At 44.3% G+C, this 24762-nt stretch overlaps 1 protein-coding gene across 2 annotated transcripts in view; it reads left to right on the top strand.

Annotated features, from left to right (window-relative positions):
* The first annotated feature begins 8005 nt into the window (after positions 1 to 8005).
* Zcchc2 (zinc finger CCHC-type containing 2) overlaps positions 8006 to 24762 on the top strand; it is a 47167-nt gene continuing 30410 nt past the window's right edge. For both annotated transcript variants that reach the window (XM_051147214.1, XM_051147212.1), the window contains exons 1-3: positions 8006 to 8987; positions 19926 to 20037; positions 23140 to 23216. In XM_051147214.1, coding sequence (XP_051003171.1) covers positions 8052 to 8987; positions 19926 to 20037; positions 23140 to 23216 — 1125 coding nt within the window. In that variant the 5' untranslated portion in view covers positions 8006 to 8051. The remainder of the gene's footprint in view (positions 8988 to 19925; positions 20038 to 23139; positions 23217 to 24762) is intronic.

Raw genomic sequence — 24762 nt, 5'->3', positions numbered from 1 at the left:
AAACTGTGTATTAAAGAGGAAGGACAGCTGGTAGCCATGAAGAGACTTGATACCCTATGAGAATATACAGGGGGAGGTAATCCCCCTCAGGAACAGTCATAGGGGAGGGGAATAATGGGAAAATGGCAGGGGGGGGATGGGAGGATACAAGGGATGGGATAAACATTGAGATGTAACAAGAATAAATTAATTTAAAAAACACAAAAAAAACAAACAAAAAAAACAATTTCTTCAAATTATTTTTTATAAAATAAGGTTTCAGCCTTGGTGTAGTCTTAGCACTTGGGAGGGAGAGGCAAGTGGATTTCCATGTGTTCAAGGTCAGCCTGGTCTACATACTAAGTTTCAGCCTAGCCAGGGCTATACAGTGAGATCCTGTCTCAAGAAAAGGAAGAGGTTTATGTATCCTAGGCTGGCCCCAAACCAGCTATGCAGCTGAGGATAACCTTGAAAATTTGGTCCCCTGCCTCTTAAATGCTAGAATTACAGATGAGTGTGACTATGCAGGATTGTATGCGACCCCGGGGATCAAACCACGTCTTCCTGCATGCTAGAGAATTACTCTAGCCACATCCCAAGCTAGTTCCAACTTGTCGTATTGGCATGCTATTGTTTGGGATCAATATTACTTACATTTATGTGATGTATAAATTTAAATTTCAAAGAACATGAGCAGCAGGTTGAGTCATCATTCTTGGCCATACCACTTACCCTGTAGGTGATGCTCGAGGTACTCATCACTCTGACTTACCCCTGAGGATCTGGTCAAACAGATTGCCATTCAGTTCTAATTAGGGATAGCCTTGCTGTGAAGGTAGATCAGAAGCTCTGTCCCCCAAAGTAATGCACAAGGAAACTGGGGCTTAGCCAAGATTGCTTCTGAATTAGAATTACAGTGTGAAATTTTGACAGAGGAAAGACAGAGGTTTTTTTTTTTTTTCAATGAAAGTAAAGGACAAGCCAAAACAAACAAACAAACAAATTAACTAGTTAACAAACCTTCTCCAGGGCACAGTGGGTGTCTCTTGTGATAAAAAGTTAGACCCACAGATATAGAAGCTGCCTGCGCCAAGGAGTGTGCCGTCAGCCGTGCCTAGTGCATGCACTGCCTGTCCACTTCCCTGTTTCAGATTACAAGCACCCTCCTGGATCTCTTTTGGAAGAAGGTAGATAAAAGAATCAACTACTGCAGAGAATTTAATTCTAACATCCCAGGCAGGACAGCATCTTCTTGGCACTCCACCACGCTTCGTGTAATACGATTTTCTGTGGCCTCCCTTAAGGTTTCTGCTGAGGGTGACCTTGCCTGGACTTGGCTCTGTCACAGGTTTCCCTTGTAACACATTGACAGACTGACTCTCGGGACACCTTGTGAATGAGTCGGCAAGTCATGACCAGTTGGTTCTGACTGGCTTTACTCCTTACATTTTCCAGAGGTCAATAACTTGAGGTGACACATTCTCCAGCAAGTTTGTAAGCCCTTTATAAATCTTCTATCTTTGTTTTGAAGGGATTTTTGAATAACGTTTTGTTCCATTTAGAAGACCAGGTAATTTAGCTACTTTACACGTGCTAAACAATGCCTGAATATTTAATATTATGGCAAAGTATCAGCAATTGATACACTCTGAGAAACGCATGGCCAGCAGATGCTGCTATCTGAACACCACAGAATGCCTCCCTCATTCCGCACAACCAAGACACACAATAAACACGAGTCTGTTGCAACTGTGCCACAGCACTCTTTATCCATAAATAGGACATGCCCAAATAATGACAGAGTATACACGTAGCAGTAGCAATCACTTATCATCATCTGCAAGTACTATGCACACTATAAATAGTTGCATGTACTATACTTTCTTTTTTCTTTTTTGGTTGTTGAGCCGGGTTTCTTTGTGTAGCCTTGGCTGTCATGGACTCCCTCTGTGGACCAAGCTGGCCTCGAACTCAAGGTGATCCACCTGCTTCTGCCTTCCTGAGTGCTAGGATTAAAAGCGTGCATTACCACACCACTGAGCACACTATAAATAGTTGTATGTGCTATATTTTACTTCTTTGTTGTTTTCTTTGGCTGTTTTGAAACAAGGTTTCTCTGTGTAGCCTTGGCTGGCCTCCCCGAGCTGGGATTAAAGGCCTGCGGCACCGTGCCTGACTGCAGTGCTTTCCTATAGTGGCAGCGCCATGGGCTTATTACAGCAGAGTCATCACAGCAGTCAGGAGTGTGCTGTGTTGCCACGTTAAAATGGCTATGAACTTACTGAGTGGCAGGAAGCTTTTAGCTCCATTGTAACCATGCGGATTCATGTGTGCATGCCCATGACTACTGCTTTCATGAGTCTTTTGGATGTGTACTTGGGATCTCTAGATTTTCCATTTTATTTTGAAAAAAAAGAATCACACTAACAGAAAACTAAAACAATGCATTGCTTACCACTTTTAGATTTATTTATCACATTTACTTTATTTTTTTAATTAATTTTTCCTAAGCTATCTGAAGATAAATTGTAGGTACCATTTCAATCTTTTGTGCTTCTGCTCACATCTCTTGGAGACAGAAGCTTTTTCCTATAAGCCACAATGTTACTATGTCATCTAAGAAAGTCACCATTGAGGCAAAAAGTATCTAATGAGCTCGTATCCAAATTATCTAGTTACCCCCCAAATGTGTCTTTAGGTTTATAATTCAAGTAATCAATAAAATCAAGCATTGCATTTAGTTGTTATATCTCTTGAGGGTCCTTTCATGTAGAACAGAACCCTCCAATTTGCTTTGATGATGTTAATATTTTTATTTTAATATTCATGTCATCCCAAATAATGATTAACCTAGGTTACTCTATTTCTGCATGATTATATTCATTATATTTTGACAATACAAGATGCATTTCTAGTAGCACTCTTGACATGACAAAGAAAAATACTAGTGGTCCATTACTGCTAATACTAGCTGTGGCATCGGCTTTAATGACATTCATTAGATTTATTCCAGTAAAATATTTTTTCTTTGTTTTAAAATAGTTTTTAGATTTACTCATTTCACATATACACATGTTTTGTTTGCATGTATGTCTGTGTTCCATATGCTTGGTACTCCAGAAGACAGGAGAGGGCATCAGATCTTTTCCACCAGTTATGCAGATAATGAAAATTGAATAGGGTTCTTCTGCAAAAACAGAAAGTGCTCTTAACTGCTGAGCCATCTCTCTAGCTTCTATTTTCTGTTTTTAGCTGAGGTGATGGAGAACAGGTGTTTTGTTTACTTTGTAGCCAATAGTAAGCATGTCAGAACTAATGATTACAATTGACAGTTACAAAATGTTACCTTCAATATTTTCTGCCTTTTCCTGTAGAATTTTCCCAGAACCACATCCATTCCTCTTTTACTCCCATGGATTAGATTTTTCTTATCCTCTAACATTATTGTATTATGTTTACACTGAATATTTCCCAAACCTCGAAAGTTGGACTTCATCTGTCCTTATTTCAAACTAAGCAGAATTTAAGATTTGTAGATTTCTAATCGAAGTCACTAGTTTGAGGACCTTCTAAACCAAACCATTTTAATATTAAATTTGCTTTTCAATAGTTTCTAAGATCATGAGTTTCATTTTTTAAAAATTCAATGTACAGTGTTTGAGAACATACTAATCCTGGCCAAGCTAGGCCCAGGAGTCTTTCTGACACAGAGTCAAACCTCCAGGGAAACTCCACTCACGGCGAGGATCCCAGCAAAAGTGTCTTCCACCACATCTGGGGCACAGAGTCCAGACTACCAGTGAAAACACCGTCACAGAAATGGTGCTTGTGATTTTCACTTTTCCCTCATCTGTCTTGTATTTTTAGAAACCCTACCTCACAAAACTTACCTTGTAAATTTTTATGTGTAATTTTCCCTTAAGTTGTAGCTCAACCAATAATTTGCCTATGTTATCTTCAAAATCGTTTGATCAACTTTTCAAATAAATTTTAAAAACTAACATTTATATATAAAGCTGTATGTGACTTCACCGAACAGAAAATAATTTTTGAAATATACTTGTGACAATTTAAATTATGAAAAGGGCAAAGTAAAGTACAATGATGCTGCCATGAATGTTTCCTTGGCACCCGCCCTTCCCTTTCTGCTTTGTGGCAGCCTCTGTCTGTTCTGGGGATCCTTATAAATCAGAAGAAGCCGACTCCACTTCTTTGGACCCAGAGATTTATCAAGAGTGGAGTCAGGGAGACCCTTGGGCCTGGCCTGAAGATGCTGATTTATACATTTTGGTCTTTCCTGCTAGATGATGCACAAAGACTCAAATGCCGCAGAAGCTTCTGGCCTTTACTTCTGTTTCACTGTTTATTCCTTTGTTTATTTCACAATTGTGTATGAACATCTACCATGTCCTAAATGCGTTGAACATGTCAGCAGCCGGTAAAATGTCAAGTTGAAATAGACATGGCCAGTTAATAGACAGATATAACCCAGCCACAAGTGCTTCGTGACTCACACTTATAACCCTACTACTTATGAACTCAAGGCCAGCCTAGCCTTGTGAGACCTAGTCTCAAAAAAATAAAATAATAAAATAAAGGTATTCAGTGGAAGAAATAGAAAAACATGTTAGAAAGTCAATAGGTCAATATTCATGATTCACAGGACAAGCTTTGGAGGTGGATCAGACTGGCAGTTTGGGATTACATCTTGGCTACGTAGAGGATTTGAACAAACAGCCCTTTATATTCTGGGTATATGTATGTCTGTGCACGTGAGTGCGCTGCCCATGGCAGACAGAGGCATCAGATGCCCTGGAGCTGGAGTCACAGGAGGTTGTGAACTTCCTGATGTGGGCACTAGGAATTGAACTCCTGAATTCAGGTCCGCTGCAGGAGGGGCACACTCTTATCTGCTAAACAGACTCTAAATACATCTTTTTCATGGAGAGGATAAAGTTAAGCAAATCAGGGTTTGGATAAAATTACTTGCTATAACCCAATTAATTGCAAAAGTCCCTTCCATCATTGCTAGCATCCAAATCCAAAGCACAACTTACCCTGAAACAAGTTTTCTTGTTGCAGTGAAAGACATAGTTGGATGTTAAAAATAAAAGCATCTTTTATGTTACACTAAAGGTATATCAAGATCATCTAAAGACAAGACACCGATCTACAGGCTTTCCTGGGCTGTCTCTTCTGTTTCCCAGAGAAACAGAAGCAATAGAACATGTTACAAGAAGAGTTATTAGACTGGCTTATACTGTATGGGATAGGTAGTTCAACAATGGCTGTCTACAGGCCAGAGAGGCTGAGAACCTAGTAGCTTCTGGGTCCACAGAGCTAAATGCCAGCAGCAGTCCCAGCTACGGGTCTTCAGTTCTCACTAGAACTGGGCTAGATGTCAGGGAAGAAGGCAGTGGCAGGAGCAGAGATGATGTTCTCATCAGAAAGGGGGGCAAGGCAGGCAGGCAGGCAAGAACAGCAGCGTGACCCTCAGACCGCTATTAATTTGGGCCCCTTGCTGGCAGACGCTGCCTTCCCTAGTGGGTGCCGCCATAGGGGACGATCTTTCTCCCCAGTCGCCCCTTCCAAGAATTATTCTCTTGATTCGTTCAGAAGCATGTCACTGACAACCAATTTTAACTATCACAATTCAAACCCCGCACTCACTGTTACTATCCCCCATGTGATTTGATTCTATATGGAACAAATATATATAAGAATTTTAGAGCAGGTTTTTGGAACCAGGTGGGAGCTCGTATTTCTTAGGAGTCACTAGAGCCGTCAGGGTAGTTCTCCCCAACTAAACCCACTCCCGTTTTGCCCTGGGCTCTCTCTTACAAACACTGCAGCAATTCATCACTCTTGCTCACTGTGTTCTCTCACTTATCATAGGGTAGAAATACACTTAGACCTGTATGCGACTTGCAGGGTGGAGAGAGGGCCCCGAAACAGCACCCTGTGGGGATAAAATCCCTAGGCTGGTGGAGGATAGCCTGAATTACAGCGTAGTGTGTATTATTAGAGTTGTTATTATCAATTGTTCTCTAATGCTGGCCAAAGCTACAAAAGATGAAAGCCATCATTACCAAATACAAATTTAATTCTGAAGAAAACGTGGATTGGGTGTTGTGAGTCCATTAACTAAGTAGCTGTTTGATGCCAAGGAAGATGTAAAGATGGAAAAATGCAATGTCTGGGCCACATGTATAAATCAATTTGGAGGTAGAGTATTTACTCAGTACAGAAGGCATCCAAGTATAATGTGGGTGGGTGGGGGGAGGGGTCCTTATACTACTGTCACTTAAAGTAGTCTACCTTAAGTTCCAGAAATGTGACGATGAGATTGGGCAGGAACAGTAGACTTGAGGATAGTTGGTAATTGAGGCTGACAACAAATGGGGCATTAAGTTCAGAGTAATACATGGCAGGAAAGCTTCCACTTATTTTTCTCAACCTGACATGTACTGAGTAATTCTCCATCTCTCGGTTTCATCACGGAAGCTGATTCAGGATTCAACTCAGCTTTATCCCAAATGATAAAACTGCGGAGTTGTGTCTACACACTCTAGGAGATGGCCAACACTCTGAGCCAGGGGGAGTGTGGAAATTCATTTTCTCACACTCTACTAATGTTATGTAGTATGAGTTTTTAAAAATTCTGATTCCCCCTACCTTCCAGGCCACAATTTCTACTTACATTCATGGACTGACAAACAGACAAACAGCATCGTAGGGACTCTGACAGGCAGTTATGTTCCAGCACCAGAGAAAGATAACACGGAAGGACGGCCCTGAGGGCTCGCTGAGAAGAATCATGGCCCTTGGCTTTTTTTTTTTTTTTTTTTTCTTCCGGGGCCAGGGAGGGGATATATATAATTTTGGGGGTCTCCAAACCTTAAAACTTTGTCCAGACAGTATCTTATTAAAATCTTTAAAATGAGTTACAGGAAAATCACACCAGCACAATGATTCCAAATGCTCGAGGATAGGAACTAAAACGTAGCCAATAAATGAAAAACCATAGATCTGTGCCAGGATCGTGTCCTTAAACTGAACTTCGGAAGCTAGAAGCATTAGGCCATAGCACCCCCAGCCTCATGGTCCCCTGGCCTGATAGACAGTCCAAATCTGCACCTTGCAGCCTGAGCGTGGCGCTCGCCACTTCTGGCCACTCCGCATACCAACCTAGCTCCCGTATCTACGACCCAGTGTCCACACGAAAGGCCTGGTGAAGTTTTAGAATCTGGTAATTTCCCGTGGCCGACTTTTGCCAAGTCCATCAGGAGGCGGGGACTTGGAACCCGCTCGCCCAGCTCCGGGGCGGCGGCTGACGCGAGATGGCCCGCAGCTACGACAGGGCCAGACATCTCAAGAAAAACCAAATGCATTTCTCTCTTCCCACGTGAACCTCGCACGCGTCTCACTGCTCCGGGTCGAGCTCAGCTCATCGTGGTCCCAAGGTCTCAAACCCACGTTCTCAACCCGGGGGAGCCCACCAAGCATTAGGACCACGCGGGAGCTACCGGACCTTTGCAGCCTGCAAGAGCGGGGCGTGGCTTCTCGGAGAGGGAGGCTCCTGGCAGGGGAGGCGGGGCGGCCGAGGAGCGCGCGTCACGCCGGATCTGGACGTTGATTGGCTGGCGTGCGGTGCGCGGAGCCCGCCAGCGTCCCCGCCCAGCCCCGCAGCTCCTCCTCCTCCTCCTAGCCAAGCGGCTCTGCCAGCGCCGGCTCGAGAAGGAACCGCTCTGGCCGTCGCCACCAGCCCAGTGCGGACGCGGAGGAGGCGGCGGAAGGACGACGCGCTTGTCGGCTTGCTCCTTCCGCACCGGACTCCCCAGCGGGCGCGGCGCCCAGGGGAGGAGCCGCCGCGGGCACGCCCCGCCTCCTGCCCGGGACGCCGCCGCCGGTCGGCCACCGCCCCCTTCCCCCTCGCCGGCGAGACCCGCCCCCGGCCCGCCCCGGCGGCATGGAGGGGCAGCGTTCTTGACGGCCGTGCCGCCGCCCCGGTGCTCGGCTCCTCCCGCCGCCCCCGCTCCCTCGCTCGTATGTCCGCGCCGCCTTAGCCGAGGATGCTGAGGATGAAGCTGCCGCCTAAGTCGACGCACCCCAGCGAGCCGCCGCCCGACGCGGAGGAGCCCGAGGCGGACTCGCGGCCCGGCGCAAAGGCGCCGCCGCGCCGCCGCCGCGACTGCCGCCCGCCGCCGCCGCCCACGGGCCCGCCGCGGGTCCCCCGGCCGCTGCCGCCGTCGCCGCCCCGGGGGCTCGAGCCGCCTGTTGCTGGCGGGCCGACGGCGGGCGCGGGCATGCCGGGCGACGGCGGGCACGCGGCGGCGGCGGCGCTGCGCGAACAGGAGCGGGTGTACGAGTGGTTCGGGCTGGTGCTGGGCTCGGCACAGCGCCTGGAGTTCATGTGCGGGCTGCTGGACCTGTGCAACCCGCTGGAGCTGCGCTTTCTCGGCTCGTGCCTGGAGGACTTGGCGCGCAAGGACTACCACTACCTGCGCGACTCGGAGGCCAAGGCCAACGGCCTCTCGGACCCAGGGTCGCTGGCCGACTTCCGAGAGCCCGCCGTGCGCTCGCGCCTCATCGTTTACCTGGCGCTGCTGGGCTCGGAGAACAGGGAGGCCGCCGGCCGCCTGCACCGCCTCCTGCCCCAGGTGGACGCAGTGCTCAGGAGCCTGCGCGCGACTCGGGCCGAGGGCTCCCGGGGCAGCGCGGAGGACGAGCCGGTTGGCGATGGCGAGCAGGACGCGGAGAAGGACGGCCTCGGCCCGGAAGGCGGCGGCAGCGGATGCGCCGAGCTCGGAACTGGAGGCGGGCTCGGCTTCAGGGCCCAGGAGGAACTGCTGCTGCTCTTCACCATGGCTTCGCTGCACCCGGCTTTCTCCTTCCACCAGCGGGTCACCCTGAGGGAGCACTTGGAGAAGCTCCGCGGCGCGCTCCGGGTGGAGCCCGAGGACGCGGAGGAGGTGGAGCAGTGCAACTTTGCGGGCTCCAGTGCCCAGGTAAGGCGCCAGGAGGTGAGAAGGAGTGACGGTGCGGTGGCAGCCCCGGCCTCGCCCTCGGAGGCCTCGGGTTCTAGTTCCGACCCCAGCCTCGTGCAGGTGTCTCTGAATAACCACGCGGCAGCTCTCGGCCCTGGGTACTCCTCTCCTCTTCGTTCTCTTGGGCGGCTCAGTTCCAGTCACCCGCGTGCGTATAGAGCCAGCCACCCGCCATAACAGAATGCTCTAGAATGCTCCTCCGACGTGCACGAGGTGTCACGGAAGACGTGGAGCTCCCTGACCCTAGACCTCGGATGAGCAGGCTCGTGGGATATTTTGGGATTTGTTTGGGCTCTAAGTGCAGGGGGAAAGCCAAGCGCTAGAGGGGCCTGTCAACTGCAGTCTGGCCCTGGGTGGGCCCTTTCCTAGTCTGTCAGCCTTACCCCTTCGCGAAACTCCCAGGTTAATGCCCGTGTCTGTGGCACACGAGACTTTTCATGTTTAGTGTGTGCCAGTTAAAAGGTTCGAATAGGTCTTTTGGCCTTTACTCAGAGAACTTTGATTCCCAGAAAGAAGAAGAAGAAAAAAATCTATGTAGACCTATGAATTGGCTGACCTAAGTACTAATGCTGGTCATCAGGGTAAGAGGCCTGGGATGGCCTGGCTAAGCCTTTAACAGACTACAAACAAGCCCTCCTAAAGGGGCTTGATTTCTGCCTCCAGATTTGTGGCTGGTGATCTCTTAGGTCTTTACTGTAGGCATTAACGTTGTCTAAAAGAGTTATTAAAACACCACATACTTTGTAGGGATCCACTTGTCGCAAACATTAAAGAATTTTTAGAGCCTGGAAAGCGATTTAATTAGGCCCAATAAACCGCTTAAGAATGACAATTTAATGGTGCATGGGGCTGTTTCTTATTTTTGTGGGGCAGATCTTTTGAGCGGTATTGATTGGGTGTCATGCTTTTCCACTTTAAGGGGGGGGGGTTCCCTCCTCTGCTTGCCTGAAAGTTAACATGTATCAACAGCCAGCCATTCAGTATCCTAGAACTAAACTTGAGCGTTATGTTTCACTAGTGATTGTATAAACTCATTACCCCAGAGCTGTGAGTGTTCAGGGTCAGTCTCAAGGGCTTTAGAGACATTGTAGCCTGAGTACTTAGTTTTTTCCTGAGGTGTTTGTGAAGTGACAAGTTTATATTTTATTATAAATCTAAGAAAACCCAGATGTAGTAAAGCTAAGACATTGCATTTTCTTGGTGACTGTAAAGTCATACCATCTTCTAGTGTCTCCACCACCAGCATACACGTATGTGTAATGATGGGAAAGGCTTAATTCACCCTTCAGCCTACTCACCAACTACACCTGAGAAGTCGCACCACAGAGCCTTGACATTTAGAGAAGCGAGCATGAGCTCTGGAACATGTTTTCTTGTCACGCTATAAAGATAACCTTGGATTTGGTCTGATGAAAATGTCCCACGAATTACATTATCCCATTCTTATTGTACGAGCACAGGTACATCACTGATTTGCCGAGTCTTAACTGTGAGGAGTTACCTTTCATGTTGCTTTTAACATGCGAACTGTAAAGCAGACTGAGGGGCTAGGTTTGCCCTAATCAGAGTAATGAGATTTTTATCTCGACTGCTGTGCATGGCCTTTTCTGGCCACCAGTGAGTGCTGGGAGGAGAGAACCAAGAAGAGTGGGCATCCTGCCATTAATTTCAGCACATCATCACTTCTCAGGAAGTGGGAGTAGGGAATAAATCCTACAGGGATTTGTATGGGCTACAGGACTCGCTGGGGCTGTTGCCTCGCACTTGGTACGTTGCGCAGCAGATTTCCCCAGTAGTTGTTTGGGGTTGATGAACAAGCCATTTATGTCTGATGAGACAACTATGATCCCACCTTCTTGAGGTGTGTGTGTGTACTGGGATGGTGTAATTGTGTGCACCCCAAGTCCTCCAGCTGACGCTTGGCCTTGGCCTTGCTGTTGCTCACAGGCTGTCATTCTCGGGGCTGCGGGTGCAGGTGGGCTGTTTTAAGTGAGGATTCCGGCGGTCCAGCCCAGCTATTGCTCCGGCCCTCGATGACCTAAGCACACACTAGCTATGGCGCGGGCGGGATTCCGCAGGGAGCAGACTGGAGCGGGCACCGGCCGCTCCCGGGGCCGCGGGGTCCACCCGAGGGCGCTGGGGTCGCGCGCGGTCGCGGCCCACCGACAGCCGCGAGCCGGGGCTGCCCCTCCCCCGCCGGCCAAGATGGCGGCCGCGCAGCCCACGTGACCAGCGCCGTCCCGCCCTTGCCCCGCCCGGGCCCCAGTCTCGGTGTGAGGCTGGCAGTGGAAGTGGAGAAGAACCACGTGGGCCCAAGGCTAGTGAAGGCTTAGACCTGATGAAGGGGAAATTCATGGGGCTGCACTTAATTGCACCGGAAGTAACTTTGGCTGCAGGTATGCAGCTTCTCATCGCTTAGGAACCATATTTTTAAAATTAGTGTTTATGACCAAGAGAAACATTTGCCCTCGATAGATGAAGAAAAGCAATTTTAAATTTTTTGCTAAAGTATAATGGTTCAGAATATTGTGCCTAAAAACTGTGAAGTGGATTTGTTTAATTTTTTAAAATCTAATGGTATTGAGGCGTAGAATGTGTACTTTTATGCTAACTTTGTATTCTGTGCTTTGAAGGTGACCTGGACACAGTATCAGTTCAGTGACAAGTCCACATCAGAGAAACAGGATAAACAAGTACCAGGGTAGTGTTAACTCTTAGGGCATTTTAAGTGAGATTTGCATCATTCTTTACTATTACGTTATATTAAACCTTCAGTATTGGCACATACATGTCACCTTTCTTCCGGGCTGCAGGAGACTGCCATTAACTTGTATATGATTCCACAAATAGGCCAAGGAATGGTACTGGGAATACTCAGTAACGATGTCCTAGGAAATTATGTGAAGTTCTTTGTTAGAGTTCACATACGTGGCAAATAGCTGCAAACACCTGATGTTAAACATAGTTCTCTTCCTTTTATTAATAAGGTAAACCATAAATGCTTAGAAACCAAAACCTGTGTAGCTTTAGGTGCTAGCTTTATTCCTGTGTTTGACTGACTATAGGCACTCAGAACTATTTGTGAGCACTCACTGCCTACTTTTAGAGGTGTATCCCCTAACTAGCAATACAGAGGTGTAAGAAATGAACCGCTCTGGTTATCGTCTGGGTGGACAGTGGCTGGTATTGTGGGGTTAGCCTTTTTTGGTTCTTGGTGCTTGAAGCATGGTTGTTTGACAGATGGTACTAATGTTTGAATAAAAGATTTTGTGTTTTAGTGTTACTTTAACTCGTAAACTGTACTGAACTCAGCAGAATTAAGTGACCATGAGTCCTTTACTGACTAAAATTAGTACATTTAGTACAGGGGAGAAACACCTTGTGAAGTTGTTTGTTTTCCATAAATATGTAAATTGGCTGTATTGCCTTTGGCCAATCTAATATTTCTATTCAGATTCCAATACAGATAACGTATGAGTTGTGTTGGAGCATGAGAAAGAAAACTTTACAACAGGTTTTAACCTAAGTTTTACTTTTCCAAGAAAATGTAAATGTGTTTGTGCCATCAGAGTCCATAGAAAGAACACCTACCTAGAAGTTTGTAGCAGGATTCTGCTGTTGTGTTAGGTGCTAAGGTGTGTTTGTAAGAGATGGCAGTAAAAGGAAGAGTGTTTTGTTATGTTTGAGCTGGTTTCACACTGTAACCCAGGCTTGCCTTGAGCTGGGGGATCCTTCTTCCTCTGCCTCAGAAATATGGAATATAAGTGTGAGCGATCACATTGGCTAGGAATCATTTTTACGGTTCACTAGTAACATATTTGTTTTTAGGCCATTGCTAGAATGTGTCTTACGTGAAGTGTCTGTGGGACAGGAAGTGGGTCTGGCCTGAGGTTTTCTCACTTGTTGGGAGCTTTTGAGCTGGGTTGGCCTCCTGGGTGGTGGACAGAAACATGAAGCACAGCATCTGCAGGTAGAGCTGGGAGCAGGGATAGCCTTGTCTTCCATACACAGTGTTTGGTCTGCTTGGCTGCAGCAAAGATTAAATGCATCAGTTATGATATAAATCACTGTTGGAAGAGGCTTTTTACAGTCAGGTCATCTTTATTTTTTTAGCAGATAATTACCAAAACAAAGTACCTGGTTTCCTATGGGGATGGTTTTCTCCTGGAGTGCAGGGTGGGGTGTGGGGGTGCACAGGGAAAGCTAGTACTCCTCAGTGAGGTAAGATAGGGCTCTTACAACCACACACCTGCGCTGCTTTCTTTACTTTGTGGAGATGGGTGGGAGGTTGTGCTGTAGAGCTCTTGCGGGGGTGGCAGGGGGTGTGTGTGCCTACATTTCCAGCTCTGAGACATTAACCAGCCAACTTGAATCTGAGCCTTAGTGTCATCTATAAAATAAGGAAAATGACTTCCTTTCCAGGTTATTGTGATTGCATTAAGAACAAGTCGCAAGACAATTCAGACTGTTTTGAACACATTCTCATGCTAGTGCAGTTTTCTTTAACACTGAGTTATGACATTTTATTTTCAGGAAAGAGTAGTCTTTTTGTATTTGAGGCTTTTAATTTTCTTACTTAAAGCCCACAGGATAGAGTACTTTTACATTCTTATTGCTGTAATTCTAGATAGATTGGTTTTCAAGAATGGATACATAGTTAAAAGATAGATTTGGAGAGATATTTATTTAGGAAAGTTATTTTTGTAACACAATGTAAAAAACATTTTTTTTTCAAACCCCCAAAGAAGAAATCCTTTTGAGTTACAAATTCAGTTACACAATTTCTTTTAGTATTGGATTTGGGACGATAAATGGAAGGGAATAAATATTTTAACTCTGGTACAACTATAATCTTATATATTTTCACCGTTTAAGTAGGAAATTATAATTTAAATTTATGTGAAGTCAAGCATGGTGGTACATGCGTGCCTGTATGCCAACAAGTGAAGGAGCTCAGGCTGGCTGGCCTGTACTAAGAAAAGCTATTTTATAGTTCGGTTAAGTTACGTAGTTCATTAGTTCAGAACACAGGTAGGGATCCATGTGTACTTAAAAGCATTTCTACATTGAAGCTGTTGTATAATTTGTTCTAGATTGTTTAATAGTTTGCATTCTTTGAGAAATGTTAAGCTAATCTTCTTTTCTTGTAGTGCTTGAATCTTAGTATTTGGGAGGCTGAAGCAGTGAATTTGAGACCATATCAGCAAAAAACCAAAAAAAAAAAAAAAAAAAAAAACAGAAGCAAGAGGTAGTGTTGCTCCGAGTACATTAGTTTTTCATGTTACATGCTCTATGTTTCCTGATGGAGCACTGTGTGACAGGACTTTTGTAACAGTGAGAAAGGGAAGTGGCCTGTGTTTGTTGTGTAGTGGGACCCCAGCCCTGGGTCCATTCCTTTCGTCCCTGCACTCTTGGATTCCCTGTCACATGGCTCATTTAGCAATGTTCAGCGCACATTGAAGGAGTAGTTTATCTGGGGTTTTACTTCATATGTATGTTTTGCCTTCATGTATGTATGTGTGCCATGTGTGCCTCATATCCTTCAAGGCCAGAAGAAAGCATCAGATCCACCGGAACTGGAGTTACAGGTGGTTGTGAGCTGCCATGTGGGTGCTGGGAACCAAGCCCCAGTCTTTCGCAAGAGCAGCCAGTGCCCTTGCCACTGAGCCATCTCTCCAGGCCACATTTAGATTTTGAAAAGCTCCCTTCCAAGCTTCCCAGTTCCCAGAATAAGATGGAGACGTCCTCCTCATCGTGTTTTATGTAACTGTCTTGACGATGAGTGTGAAATGAAGTATGTGCATAAAACTCCCATCACTATGATGTGTCTGGTTACCTTGACCGTCTTCCCTCTTTATTCTGACTCTGTCCTCCAGTTTTGAAGTATTGATGCCATGTTCTTTTGGATCTTGATTTTTTTTTTTTTTTTTTTACAATTACTATTTACAGTATTCCCTAACTAGTTCCCTTGGTTTCACTTTTCCATCTCACTGCTTGGGTACTGCCACTGGATATATCTCTCTAAATCAATCTTTAGTCTATTTAATTTTCTTTCATTGACTGAGGGACCCTGACTTTAATAGACCCTTAACTCAATGCCTTCATAGTTCTTGCACTTCGTCCCACGGAGCTCATGCCATCCCCTCTTCTGTGAGGATCTTAGACTGTCAGTCTTCTAAGCTTCTGTCAATTCAGAATCCCATTAGCACATATATTCTCTTGGAGTTTGGGCACTTCTAGAATTCTTACTACTATTTTAAAAATACATGACTGACCTTTCTTGGTAGGTCTTTAGATTATCTGCTTATTTTTTGTCAACATTGCATATATCCTAATTGCTCAGTCATAATTTCTTAAACCTAGGCTTTCAGATGTAGCTCTGGAAGTATTGCTTTAAGACTGAAAGCATTGAACTGTGACTTTTTTTTCCTGGTCTTATTTTGTACTCCCTCCTTAAGCCTCTGTATGGGGGATGCACAGATGGGTACAGACCTGGAAGTGATGGTTTACTAGTTGGAGATGTCATAGTTATGAACTATTGTCATATTCTTTGGATAGTTGACTGTGTAGAGTCTCTTTCGGTGTTTGGGCTCTAGCTTTTGATTTGTGTGAGAGGCAGAGAGAGGGAGAAGAGGAATGGAAAATACTTTGCTTGTGTTTAGAAAGTTAAAAACTTGACTTTGGTTACTGAAATGAGCACTCTGTAAATTCATGTGGAATTTTTAAAGTTTATTAATAAGACTGTCTAAACTGGGATCGTTTCCTAGAGTATAATTGATTTTTGTTTTAAGTGGTCCTGGAGGGGAAAGTGGTTAGGTATAAACCAATGACTGTGGTATTTAGAGAACTACTTGACAAAAAGCCCATCCTAAAAAGAGGTTGCATGTTACATGGTGAAAGGAAAAGCTGTTGCTTTTGGAAATGCCTTGTTTCCCTTCTTTGCTGTGGTAAGTGGCTGCCCTGGTAGGTGCACTTAAGTGTCACATCCTAACACAGCGTTTCCCAGCACTGTACACACTTTACTGACTGTATATCACTGTTAAGGCCCTTAAATTTTTAAGCTTAAATTTCTACATGATTCCAGGATTTTAAAACTAACTTTTATTCACCTGATGTAATTGTGGTTTTGGAGACTTATTGCTGAATATGCTCACTTTTTCTGCTAGCTTTTTTTCTGAACTCTTGCTGACTGGTTCAACTTAGCTGGTCTGGCTCAAAACTCCTCGCCAAGCTGACTGATTCAGTTTGGCTTCTCTTGGCCTCTCACTGAATTGCTCTGCTTGGTCGCCTACTAATTTTGGCAATATGTTCTAATCCGGCTCCTTCTTATTCTTTGGCTCATTCTGTCTTCACCTCTGTCTAGATTGTTCTCTCTCTCTGACCAGTCTCTGTACAACTGTTCCGGTAAAACTGCCTCCATGAACTGAACTGCCACAAACTCAACTCCACTGCAGTGACTTCCCCCTGACTGACATCTGACTGACCTCAACTCAACTGAACTGACTATCCCTGCACTATCTTAAATCGCCTCTCTTTCCTGTATGAGTTCTCTATTCTGTCAAATCTTTCTCTGATTTGTCACTTTGTCTGTCCCTCAATTAGACTTCACTGTTTGAAATCAAAGGTGTGCACTAAAAGTGTTCCTGTATTCTAGCCTGATCACGCAGACCTAGGAGGTCTTTGTCTGTGGTTAGAGCAGCTGGATTAAAACTCCTCTACACAAAAGTTCTTCTGCACTGAAGGTGACGCTGTGGCCTGGAAGGTCTGGTAGTACCTGGACCATGTCCTGCTCTGGGTTTAGTTTGCTTCCTGTTTAGAACTCCTCCCTTGGTCTTGCCTCTGCGTTCTCCTCTCTTGTGGGGTAAGGCTGTAATGGAAAAGCAGTTAACCGTGGGTGTGGGCTAGCGAAGGGACGCATGCATGACTAGGTCCTTCTGCACCCCTGAGTTTGCCATGTCACCCCAGCCCAGGGCAGGAGTGAAGCAGCTCCTGGTGCACTTTGCTCATTCCTTGCACAGAAGGGAACTTCACTACCTGTTTCTTTCTTGTCTCCTTGTCATTTTTGTCCAGTGGAGTTTGACTTTCAGCCGTGCACCTGTTGTCTTCCCAGGTGGCACTGTTTAGATTGAAGCATCAGAAGCGTGAGAGTCACACAAGGAAAACTTCAAGGGCAATTCTCGGATGAAACGTGATAGAGACAATCTCCCTGCCGTCTTGTTCCATCTGTGCGGTCCTGTATGGCTTACCGTTGTTATTCCAAGTATCGTGTTGAGAAGACTGTGCATACAGAGAAGCAGCCGTGCCCTGGTCTGGTCTGTGGGCTGCAGTGGCAGAGTGTTTGTTGTGCACAGGTTAGCTCCCTGTGCTCTCGCTTCTCCTTGACTGGCTTCTTCCACAAAGGTGGGATCCAGAACTTAATGGGGGAGGTAGAGGTCTTTCCTGAATGTACAGTGACATCAAACAGTAGTCCTCAGATTTCACGGCATCATTCTTCTGCTGAATGCCATGCTGTGTGGCACGTGAAGACGGAGATAGCATAACTGACAGCCTTTCACATTTGGTGCTGATAAACACCACAACTACGTTCTCTGCAGCTCATTGTGAACTTTAGAAACAACTTCTAAATTTAATCTGAATGATTTTCACAGTATTGGTACCTACCAAGACTTGGGGATAAAAAGAAGCTATTTGCAGAACTTAAGTGTTGTTAGACTTGGTCCTAGTTTATTAAACAGGTTGCTACACAAGCCTTCTAGCGCTCAGCTAAACTCTTGAGCCCTGTTGTACTTTATTTTGAGGCAGTCTTGCTAAGTTGCTCAGGCTGGCCTTGAACTTAAGAGTATTCTGTTTCAGCTTCTAGTGCAGCTAGGATTATAGGAATGTACCACCATGCCTGACAGTTTCATTCTTAAAATTAGCTTCAGATTTATTATTTCAGTTATGAAGCAAATTATTTTCCTGTGGCAACAGTGTGGCTAATTAACTATGCTAAGATATTTGTAACAAACTTTGCTGCCTTCTTCTTTTTAGAGTGTTTGGTGTGGTGGTATTGGTTATACCACATCGTCACCAATTATTCTTTCCTTATTTTAGATAATAACCATTCTGATGGACATAAAGTAATCTCATTGTGGCTTTGATATGCACTTCCTTATGGAAATTTATTGTTGCATATTTTCCATTTGTTTATATTTGGAAATTTTTTAAAACTCAAACCATATTTTGGCAGTGTAAAAAAAATAAAATAAAAAAACAGTCTGCTATAAGAAAAGGAGTGGAGCTGGAGAGAAGGTTCAGTGGTTAAGAGTGCATACATACTGCACCCTAAGAGGACCTGACTTGCCTGTAGCTCAGCCTCCTCAGGCCCTGTTCTCATGTACACATACCACATATACACCATAATTAAAAATAAAGCCTTGAGGGATAAAAAGGAGAACTGGTTGAAACTGTTTAATAAGCTTCTTTTAGGTAACAGCTATTTGAGAGGATTGTAATGCTTTGTTTCTGCTTTTGTTTGTTTGTTTGTTTTTTATCATGCTGAGAAGAAAACCTAGGACCTTGTGCATGCTAAGCAGGTACCCTGCTACTGAGCCATATTGCCAGCACTGTATTGCAGTTTTTGTTTGTTTGTTTGTTTTTTAAAGTACTTAAAGCGGTTGAAATTTCAATTAGCAAAATCTCTCAGGCAGATGTGGGCTGTGGAAAGATTATATAATCTGAGTTAGGATAAATCCAAGTTTATTGTTAAAACTAGATAACATTGCAGGTTGGTAAAGACTGTGGGGCTGATTGTCTTAGCTGTTGGGCACTGAAGAGAGCCGTGCTCTCCTCAGTACATGGTTCTTTGCAAACAATACAATTACCTTGGGTTTCTAGAAGGCGGATATAAGGCTTAGTTCCCAAGAGTATTTAGTGTACTCTATTCACACAAATAGAGCTGTCTTCTGGAATCTCACACTCACTTTCAGGCCAGTTTGGGTCATTAGGCGGCAGGCAGGTAAAAGACCTTCCATGAGATCCTCGGAAGTTTAGGGTCCTCTATTCTTGGCATTCCCACAATTAAAAAGTCAGTATATGTTACTTTCTGTGTTTGGCTCTTGAAACAAGTGATGCTGATATGAGTGGTATTGTGAGGTTCTAGGTAAGAGGAGGTAAGATGCCAGGATAGAAAAATAGAGGACTGTTTTCTGTTTTTCTGCTTACCAAGAGTCTCATAATAACACTATACAAATAGCACTGCTTTAATTCTGGAGAGCTCTAAGCTTGGTGTGATTTTTATTATTGTAAACATCCAACCTTCAAGGCACACAGCCATTGTTCACTAGTGATGGGCTGAGTAGACTAAGCCAGGGTCTGAATTCTTAGTGGTTTCTGGGTGACTTGGCTTTGATAGTAAACCATCCATAGATAGTGTTTCTTTCAAAGATTTGCTATGTCTTGATGGTGCTGTTGATAACACTTTTACTAATGGAGCATCCTGTTAGACTCTCACTAAAGCTAATCAGTAACTAAACTGTAAGTAACGATTGACATACAAAGTACCAATGCACTTAGCTTGGAAAATTAACATAAAGTGTACCATTTATTCTATATGTCCTCTTGATATGTCTGCTTCTTGTGGCATAGAGTGGACACCACTGGCCACTCTTGATTAGCAACATTTGATTTTTGTGTACTAAGATAGCTGGGAAAGTAAATATTTGAAAAGACTATTATTACTGCTAAATAAAAATAAACATTGATACTGCTACTTGTGACTCTAATACTTGGTGTCTTTGTATCCTTCATGCTTAATCACTGGTAACTAATAAAATCATTATTCAGACTAGACTGTAGGACTTGACTTTCTTATGGAGTTTCCTACTCTGATGTAGACTAACACAGCATCTTTTCTTCCAGAATGACTCTGCTTGTGGTGATTATATACAGAGTAATGAGACTGGGTTAGTAGAACAAGCCCCAATACCTCAAGATGGACTCACTGTGGCCCCTCACAGAGCTCAGCGAGAAGGTATGCTGTATTCACTGTGTTTACACTGTAACTCAGGGGGGTTTGTTATGTTGCCCTTGCTGCTGCTGGTGGCAGGTGGTGGTTGAGACAGGGGCTCACACAGCCCAGGCTGGCCCCAGACTCACTATAAAGCTAAAGCAGGCCTTGAACTCTTCATCCTCCCATCTCTATCTCCCAAGTGCTAGGATTACAGGCATGTGCTGCCAGGCCTCGGTTATGTGGTGCTGGGGAGCCGGCTTAGGGCTCATCCATGCTGGATGAACATACTGTTTCATTGTAAACTCTCATTTCAGAGAAATCTCACTGGTCCTGGGCTTTTGTCCAAAAGCAATGCTCCAAATATTCTAACTTCTGTGTTCTGGGGACCCCTTGCTCTGCAGCGTGGATTGTCCTCTCATGTGTGTCTGGCCTGTGTCACGGACAGTTGTCTTTTTGGCTATCTCTTAAGACTCTATATGTATTTCTGGAGGGCAAAGACTTTATCCTATTCCTAAAGTATCGTAGGTATTAAGTGTAGCGTTTTTTCTGTAGAACGTGGTCGGTGTCTGCTATTTAAAATAGGAAAAGCAACAAAGTTCATAATAAGAGGATGAAAATGCTCACTTCCATTTTCCCTGCAGCATGCAGGTTTAAGGAGGGTTGGCATGTGGGAATGAAAGCCATTACCATCTGTAAAGAGATGGGCTCGGATGGTGCCTTTTCTGTGCATTTGGGGAGTCCACAGCCCGTATGGAGAGGAAATCTGAACAAAATGTAGGCTGCAGCATGCACATGTAGGTTGCAAAATGCAACATTTTCAGTCACAGCTGTGCATGTATGTCAGTATACTGCCTTTTAGTCAGAGTCCTTTTGATGTGCAGTTTTCCTCAGGAAATCTATGTCTCTTGAATTATTAAAAGTGTTTATCTAATTATCACCTCTGTTGAAGATGACCAGGGTACTCTCCCAACTAAACTTCAACCATAAACTCAATGAACATGAGTAACTTGATGCAGAACTTGATTTTTATAATCTTTTGGTTTTTTTGTAAAAGTTTCTTTTAGAAAAAGACTATTTCAAAATGATAGCAGTTAATTTTAAAGTGGTACTCTGGTTATTCATTCTGTTAAAAATGTGGTATGTAGTACATGCTCTTTGGTCTTAGTTTATGAGTATTAAGACAGGCAGCAGCAGGTCTGGTGTAACTTGAAATCCAGGATGAAGCTGAATTCATATTCCCAGCTTGGTAACAAGACCATGCCCCCTCCCTTTCCTCCTTTCCCTCTGCTTAACAGCAAATAGTAAGGACTGGATCAGTTGGTAAAGCACTTTGCAACCTGAGGACTTGAAAATTAGGTCCCTAGCACCCACACGCAGAAAGCCAGGCAGAGCAGAACATGTGCTGGCAGACAAAGACAGAAGAGAGTTCCCGGAGCTCACTGACCAGCCAGCCAACTTAGCTGATCACTCCACCCCAGGTCTAGTCAAATACACATTTCAAAACAAGGTGGAGAACCAACATTGGCCTCTGGTGTCTCTCGCTCACACAAGCGTGTACGTGTACGTACGTACACACACACACACACACACACACACACACACACACACGAAGGTGGATGTGGGGTGGGGGGATGGCCTAAGATGGCCTTGTCTTCACAGTCCTCCAGCCTTTGCCTATGCTGTGTTTGGGGTCACACCCAGAAGTTAGTACATTCTAGACAAGCACTCTGCAAACAAAGCTCCATCAAACTCGTTCAGTGAGGCTTTATTCAATAGCATCGATCTTTATGTGATTCAGTGATAACTGTGCTTGGAAACACAGACCTTCCCATCCCTCTTTGGTCACTGTAACGTTACACAGGTGTGAGACTTACCACCAGGCATTTGAGATTTTTTTTTCTACCTTCACCCTCAACCAACAATTTCTGAAGCTTTGGAGAGCCTGGCTTGATGCAGTCATCAGACCAGACCTCTTGAAAGATGGCACTAAGTGCTGTTCCTGCTTTCTCTCTGCTTATTGTGGGTGCATTTCCTGCTGCGTTTCTGTGTGTTGTGTTTCATGCTCCCTCATTGCTCACCTTTCACGACATGTAACAATCTGATTGTCACTTCTGTGCTTCTGCTGGTTTAACAACTTCTAAAGCAGAGTGAATCCTCCCCCTTTCCGTGTCATCACTACACATTCCTTTCCCAGCTCTTCTCTGCCATCATTGTCAAACTCACTGCTGTCAGCCTCCGATGTTGTGGCCTCAGCACTAAGTAAGTATTGCTCCTGGTTTACACCCCAGGCAACAGGCTGGTCGTCTTCAGGTCCTTGTAGTTTGTAGTCAACCGTTGCAGAACGGCTTTCCTCCTCCTCCTCTTTTTTTTTTTTTCTAATTTGATGTATTGCCTATGATGACAGCTTACTGACAGAGCTGTAAAGTGAGTGGCTGGTGGTTTGCAGTAAGCTTACTTAGTTCATGAATAGACTGCTTATCTCTGTAAATAGTCCTTGTTCTCAAATTCACAATCACCGGTGTCCACTGTTTCCTCCCCGTAGTAAACTGTACATTTAGTTCATTCACAGGGAGACTTTATGGTTCCTAATAGTGACCAGTTTATACTACATTTTGCCAATTCCAGGAGTTACAAAATCTCCTTCCGGCCTCTGGGCACCAGACATATATGTAGTATACATACATATATACATACATGCAGGCAAAACACTTGTGCATATAGAAATAAAAAACAGGAAACTAGATAGAAGTTATTCCTATTATATATGAATATTTGAATGAGCTATACATATTTAGTTGATTCCAAAGAGCTATTTTGAATAAGAATTTTTATTATTGTCCGTTAGGAAACAACTTTCCAGTAAACTATCTTTTGATATTTTGTTTGTTTTGGTGTTGAATGCTTGGTTTGGGTGTTCAGCATCTAGACGTATATAGAAAATATTCACTCATGGTTGAGTGGCATGTTGCTGTGTACCAGTTTGTTTCGTGAGTTAAGGCCAGTTATTAAGTAAGCAGATTAATTACTAGCGTTTTTCAAGTTATAGGATTATTTTAGGTAACTGAATATTTGTGTAATCTCTTAACACAAGTCAGCATGTGTGTTTTTTTTTCTTTCTTTCAGCTGTACACATTGAGAAGATAATGTTGAAAGGAGTCCCGAGAAAAAGGGCTGACAAATATTGGGAGTACACTTTCAAAGTAAGCTATTTTCACCCCCAGGGATGCCTCATTTGCTACAATAAGTGATCTTTAGAAGAACTAACTGCTAACAAGCTTACTACTTTAAACATAAAATAAATAAGTAGATAAATCAATAAATAAATAGATAAAGGCAGATAAAGGATAGCTATAGATGCTTGATTGATAGAATGATAAATGGTTGATAAATAAATGATAGTTTAAAAACAAGGAAAACCTTAAATTTAGGGGGGACTATTAAAAGTATAAGGTGTAAGATGTCACTTTTAAAAGTAAAAGTAAATATTTTCACAAGTATTTGCAGACCAGCGAGCTCTGTCCCTGACTGCCCTGCTTCCCTTGCTCCTCGTGGGCTTCTCCTCCTGCTCTGTGGCTTTGTGTCTTGTTGGCTGTGACCCGCAGGCCCAGTCTGACTCTGTTACTTTCCTGCTTCCCTCTGTGCTGCAGCTAGCTTCACTGCTGAGCCTTCTGAGGGTGGACCACACATACTCTAAAGTGACGTGGAGTGAGGCCAGGCTTGCGCAGCATCACTTCAGTTCTTCCCATAGGCACTGCTTACCACATTCCAGCTCTCCTTTCCTGAAGACTCTCCTAACCCTCTGACAGGATGCTTTCTCCTTCCTCTGCAGATTGCTACCACTATAGCTTCCACAGATCCTTGAATAGATTGTCTTATGGAAGCAGACATCCTCATCCCCTGCCATCCTCTAGTGTCTGCCTTGCTCAGTACATTTGTTGAATGAATTTCAAAACTCTTTACTTCTGCTTTGAAGGAGGAAATCCTTGACTTTGTAGTTTCTGTTTCCAATTTCCATGTGTTTCACTTTTGGAGTATTTGGCTCTTTGCCCTTGAAACTCAGCATGCTGGCTTCTTTAGTTGTTGGAGCTCTCTGCTTTTCTCTAAGACCTTTCTCTTCACCCTGGACCAAAGCACAGCTAACATCCGGCTCAAACGCTCCCTCTCTGGAGAGGCTTCTTAACACCGGCTACTCTTGTCTTAGTCCCCGCCCAGCCCCATCTTTGAAGTAATGATGACTGGTCGAAATTCTTAACACATTCATTTGGTTTTATGTAACATGAGACTGAACTCGGACTTCAGTTGTCATGTCTACTCCTGTATCCACCTACCAAGTCGATATTTATCATTGAAGAAATGTCTACCAGTCAATAAGGAAGGTTGCTAGATAGAATTTTGTGTGCATTTAAAGTATCTAATTGACAAAGCGAGTCCAGGGCAGTCAAGGTTACATAGAGAAACCCTGTCTCAAGAAAACCAAAAATAAAAGTAAAGTATCTAATTGTGATATGATTAATTTGTAAGACTTATATCTCAAACAGTTATTTAAGTTAAGCCACTGTTCAGTAGAAACTGAAGTTCACAGAGCTCTGAGAGTGCAGAAGGCAGAGCTGCACATCAGAGTGCAGACCCAGGTCCTACTTAGCTCATTTTCTCCATCTGAAAATGCAAGTAATTATACTTGCCAAGCGTCTTGCTAGGACTTACGACGCCTGAGATGAAGGTGAAGCCTCTTGGGTAGTTGAGTCC

Source organism: Acomys russatus, chromosome 6, assembly GCF_903995435.1.
Source record: "Acomys russatus chromosome 6, mAcoRus1.1, whole genome shotgun sequence".
NCBI lineage: Eukaryota > Metazoa > Chordata > Mammalia > Rodentia > Muridae > Acomys > Acomys russatus.
Note: the sequence above shows the minus strand (reverse complement) of the source record. Positions and strands in the feature narration are given on the sequence as shown.